The sequence below is a fragment of the Gavialis gangeticus genome, unplaced genomic scaffold (assembly GCF_001723915.1).
Source record: "Gavialis gangeticus isolate Ggan-Ray unplaced genomic scaffold, GavGan_comp1, whole genome shotgun sequence".
In the NCBI taxonomy this organism is placed as follows: domain Eukaryota; kingdom Metazoa; phylum Chordata; order Crocodylia; family Gavialidae; genus Gavialis; species Gavialis gangeticus.
In genome coordinates this window covers 231474-236724 of record NW_017728979.1, presented here as the reverse complement: position 1 = coordinate 236724, position 5251 = coordinate 231474, and the positions used below count along the sequence as shown (strand labels likewise).

Genomic DNA, 5251 nt, shown 5'->3' with positions numbered 1-5251 from the left:
TCTTGGCATTTGAAGGTGTCAGTCTGTCCATGCTGATTAACTCGGCCAGGTCAGGCGTGTCACGTTAATCTGTGTGTGTTTGTGTGTATGACTGATTGGGTGGCTGGAGGAACCCAGCCCCACTGAACTGAGTCCTGCAAGATAGCTCCATTGGGGGTGAGGGCTTGCAGAAGGGAGAGATACAGCTCCGTATAGAAACACAAGTAACACAAGCAGCACAATGATAGAATTACCACGACCCTAGAAATGTATCCCTAATAAATGAGCACACCCCAAAGTAATGGGCAAATCTGGTAACACAGGCTGGTACAGCCCTGCCATCCCCGTGCTATGCAGTGACCCAGCAGGAGAGGTATCAGTGACGGCCCTCAATCAGAAGGCCTGGTGTCAAGTCCACTGGTGGCAGTGACCTCCACCAGCAGCCACATGTGATCTTGCACCAGAGCACCTTCCCCTGCAGGGAAGAGCTGCCTCCAACCCCAGATCAGCTTAGGAATGAGGTATCCAAACTCCATGGCAGAGGCAGGAGACCATGGAAAACAGGGTGCTGGCCAGAGCTCCCCACGCTGGGTGCCTGCCTCCCCCACAGGGCTCTGCTCCCCTCCCCAGGGCAGCAGCTCAGAGCTCCCTGTGTGAGCCTGTGCCCAGCTGATGGGGAAAAGCTGAACACATTCACACCCACCATCCACTCTGCACCCACAGGCCAGGCCCAGCCCGAGAGCCACTGCAGTGCTCTGGTTGCCTCCCTGCCAGCCTGGCTGGTCGGCAGGGGTGGGGGCACATGCAAGTGGGGAGGGTCTCTTAGAAGGCTGGGCTGGAGGAAGAAGCTGACGGGGAAATCAAGGTACCTCTGCCCTGCTATGTAGCCAAACCATGCTAGGGGATTTTGGCCAGTGCTAGGCCGCTCCAGCAGCCAGCCTGAGCCAGCTTCCCCTGGCCTATCCTAGCTCCGTTCACATACCTCATTGATGGTGCCAGGCTGGGATTCATCTCTCAGGGAGACCAGGGCAACAGCAGCCCCTTTCCTGGAGGGGTCAAACCCAGCTCCCTTGTGGGGCCCAAAGACTGGCCCCAGGCCCATCCAAGGCCCCTGCTATGCTGGGATCTCTCCTGTGATGCCTCCCATAGCTCTGGAGCTGGTGCTGTGGGCTCCAGTCAGAGACCACCCAAGCTGGGGGGCAGACTGGAGCAACTGGGCTGCTCTCATGTGAGTTTAGATTGGAGATCTGGAAAAACTGTGCCTGGTAGAGCAGCGAGGCAGAGGAATAGATGCTCGGGGAGATGTGGGCTCTCCATCACTAGAAAAGTTCAAGGAGAGGTTGGGGCATGGATCAGGGATGATCTAGGCATGGTGATATCTGGTTGCCACCCAGCTTTTTGCTACATGTGTTAGAGGAGGGGGGAGGGGTGGGGGGGTTAAGCCTCCCTCAAAGGCACTGTGTATGGGCTACAACCCAGGCTGGGGCTGGGCACCAGGCTGTGCCAGTGCTTCTGCTGGGACTCAAGCTAGAGGGTCCCAGCTACAGGGTCTTGCTCCACTGCTAGGCTTAGACCAAGGCTGCATTTGGGGTCAGGAAGGAATCCTCCCTCCCTCACCCCAGGCCAGATTGATACAGACTGGGTGGGGTTTGCCTTCCTGTGTAGTCGGGGCATGGCCTCTGCCTGGGATCTCTCAAACATCCATTAACCACCTTTCACAGCATCAGGACACTGGCTGCCTCGGCCCCCTGCTTTCCCTGGGGCAGGGTGATCACACTCTTATGTAAAGTTTAGATGATGGATATGTCTGGGGTGGTTTGGACAGGGCTGATCCTGCCTCAGACAGGTCCCTTCCAGCCCCCTGTCCCTATGGCTCTATGATCCCTGGAAAAAAGAACAGGGCCAGAGGCACAGACACTGGTCATGATGGACTGCTTGCACCTCTCAGTGGTTGTGAGCCAGGTGCTGTTGTTGAAACAGCTGTGGCCCTGACTCCAGGGAGAACCTGAGCACCCAGCCTGTCTTGCCTCACCATGGCAGGGGCAGTGCTTGCCCCCCAGCCATGGGGGATCCCATCTCTTCTAACCAGGAGCTCAACATGCTTCAGCTGGCTGCACTCAGCTGGTCTGTGCCAGTGAGGGAGTATTTGGACACCCATTTCGGGGCTGCCTGGGTGTTGGGGACAGGATGAACAGCCAGCTTTATACATGGCATAAAGACATGAGTGGGCATTAGCAACAGCTTGGCTGAAAGCAGAGCCAGGGAGCAGCGATTCTCACCCAGCTGTGAGGGTTAAACACCATATTCTCTTGCATATACTACAGCCCAAAGTATAACACACACCTTTGAAAAGCCTAAGAAAACGTGCTCCCCTGCTGTTATGAAGCAGGGCTGGAGCCTTATTTTTGGCCAACTCACCCGCCCTTTCCTGCTCTGCTCTAACCTGAGCTGGCACTGATGGTGAGTCTCCATGGCTGGACCCCTGATCTTGAGAAGAGCTGGAGCCGGGCAAGAAGAGGAGAGGAGAGCAGAAGCCCCAACAGGCAGCACCCCCCTCCCCTAAGAAAGGTTAACTTCAGCAGTGGAATATCAAGACCAATTAAAAAAAAAGAGGTGATCTTTAATCCCACTGCAGTGACAAACAATAAGCCATGAACTTCCAAGTCCCATTCATGAGCCACTGACTCCCTCAGGTACCAGAGCTGCTGTGGTGCGGAGCAGGGATTAAAGCAGGGGGCGCTCTCTTGGGCAAATAAATCAGGGCCCCCATTGAATACAAGCAACCCAATTTTGTGGGGCTGGGGAATGGTGTGGACTATAGGAGAGAGAATATGCTAACATGGTGGACACAAGACAATCCTGCTGGGTTATTTACAGCCTTTTAATTTTCTCTAGAAAAGAAACAATCAGAAGAATGTGGAAGGATAGAGGGGAGCAGCCAGCGGGGCTGTCTGTCACCAGTGTGAAGGAGTGGGGCTGAAGCAGACACATATGTGGCTGGCCAATGCCATGCCTGGAGCAGCTCCGGGTCCCGTCAGCAGGTGGAAACATCCAGGCTCAGGCTCTGGATTTTCCCCAGGTGGCAGTGAGCCCTGAGCATCAATCATACTGTGGTGGAGGACCCATTTTTATAGAAACAACAGCTGAACGTCAAGTCTCAGGCCCACACCGAGAAGGGCCACTGGCAGCCAAGCTGGGCATGGAGGATGCAACAGGAGCTTCTGCGGAGGCATCTTGGCCCTGTATGGCTAGCTCACAGCAGCCGCTGCCTGATGCATCTTGGGCTGTAGGTTGAACAGCCCAAGTTGGGTTGACCAGGAGACTGAGGGGGAAGGGAAGGGGAAGACTGGGCTGGCTGCCGGCTATGGAGCACCCCACAGAATCTCTCTGGCCCCTCAAATGACGTGTGAGCTGGTACGAGCTGTGCCTATGCTGGTGGTGCTTAGGACAGGCACTGTATGGATGACAAGGGAACCTTCACAGCAAGGTGAGCAGGGAAGCAGAGATAGCCAGTGGGTGCTGCTCCCTGGCAGCTCCTTGAAATGCCACGGCCCTCAGCCTTTGGGTCCAGGCCAGGACAGCTAAGGGACTAACCTCAAGAAAGAAAGCTGCTGTATTTTCTGGCATAGAACATGACCTGGAATTAGCCACACGCTTTATAGACACAGAGCATCTGCAACAAGGGAGCGTAGCCCTCTCATTGCTCTGTTCCCTGTGGATCCGCTGCTGCTTTTACCTCTGCTTTCAGTGGCAAAAACAGCTCATACCCTATTTCCCACATAACATGCACTCCTGATCCAGCAGCTCTTCTTTTAGGGTGGAAAGGCATATTGTATGTGAGAAAATACAGGATCTGGATGAAAAGAATAAAAGGGCGGAGGGGGAATGCCTCAAGACAAGCTAGCAGGCACATAAATGGAGATCAGGATGCCAACTTAGAGCCACAGACCTCATGGCTTTCTACCAAAGCAGGCTCTAGCTGCTGCTGTATGGAAGGGGTCCAGTTTGGACCCCAAGGAGATGGACAGCTGTCTGCTGTTGTCATGGCAGTTGGATCCCTTGGAGTCTCCATGACAGCTCCCTCCACATCTGAAAGGATCACTGCTTTGGCAGAGCCAGTTCCTGCCTCCTTCTATCCATCCATCTCTGGTGCGGCACTTGGAAGCTGATCATTGAGGGTTTGATGGGGAGAAACAATGGCTGGCACTAACCAACTCCTCCAAGACAGGGCTGAAGCAACTGCGACACCCAGAGTATAAAGTGCAGACACTTGTGGAAACAGCTGGGGTCAGAGCAGGAGTGCAGATGATATGGCTGTGGCCATGGCCGTGGCAGGCTAGCTGGACCCTTCAGCATAGAGTTTCTTCCTTTGTATTCACCAGCACGTGGTTGACGGGAGAAGCCCACCTGCAAATGCCTTGGTGGAACTGTGACACCCCTCTCTGCAGGTGTGTGCACCAGTACAAGTGACACACCTCCTCAGGGGCATATGGCCAGAGTATCAGGATTCACCTCAATGCTGGCAACAATACCCACATGGCTTCCATTTAGGTGGAATGAGAGCACAATGCCATGGTGTGAAGCCCCCCGACACATGCATTTCATACACCCAGGCATGCTGCCCTGCCTCCAGGCTGGGGGGAAGGGGGAAGAGTTTTGGGGGTACATGGTGAGAGTCTGTGAGGGCAGCTGGAGCTGATGACCCAGGCGTGGCCAGAGAAGTGGGCGTTTGAGTCATGAGATGGCTGTGAACCCAGCAGTGGGGGCAGTGGGAGGGGTGACAGAGTCACTGGTCATTGGTCTCTTTCCCCACATTGGGGTTGTGAGGGCGGATGTGGTGCCTGGGAAGCGAAGCACTGGTGAGTGCCCCCCCCCCTCAGGGACAGGAGTCCTGAGTGGTGGGGGTGGTGTCACGGCGTGTAGGCCGGGGGTGGCTGGAACTGGTTGATCACCTCATACTCAGCTGGGTAGGCCTCGTTCTCCTCCATCTCTGACAGCAGCTCCAGGGCCTGCTCCTCCTCCTCAGTGGGGTAGTGCCGCAGCAGGTTGGCAGCTGTGGCCAGGATGGAGGCCCCGCCAGCACCTGCCACAAGGTAGAAGCTAACAGCGAAGGTGACATAGACCTGGGAGCCGTGGTACTTCTTGTGCTGCTGCTGCTGTGCTAGGATCAGCTCTGAGGCCCAGTAGCAGAACCCGATGACGGTAGCACACTGCAGGACTGAGGGGGGAGAAGAGAGACTGTGAGTGTTCAAGAAACTATAAGAGAGCGGGG

General features: G+C 55.5%; 1 protein-coding gene across 1 annotated transcript in view; it reads right to left on the bottom strand.

Moving 5' to 3' along the window:
• Positions 1–2850: 2850 nt before the first annotated feature.
• TMEM127 (transmembrane protein 127) overlaps positions 2851–5251 on the bottom strand; it is a gene marked incomplete at its 5' end in the record, with an annotated part of 15299 nt that continues 12898 nt past the window's right edge. The window contains one exon of the mRNA XM_019508239.1: positions 2851–5197. Within this exon, the coding sequence (XP_019363784.1) occupies positions 4890–5197 (308 nt within the window). The remainder of the gene's footprint in view (positions 5198–5251) is intronic.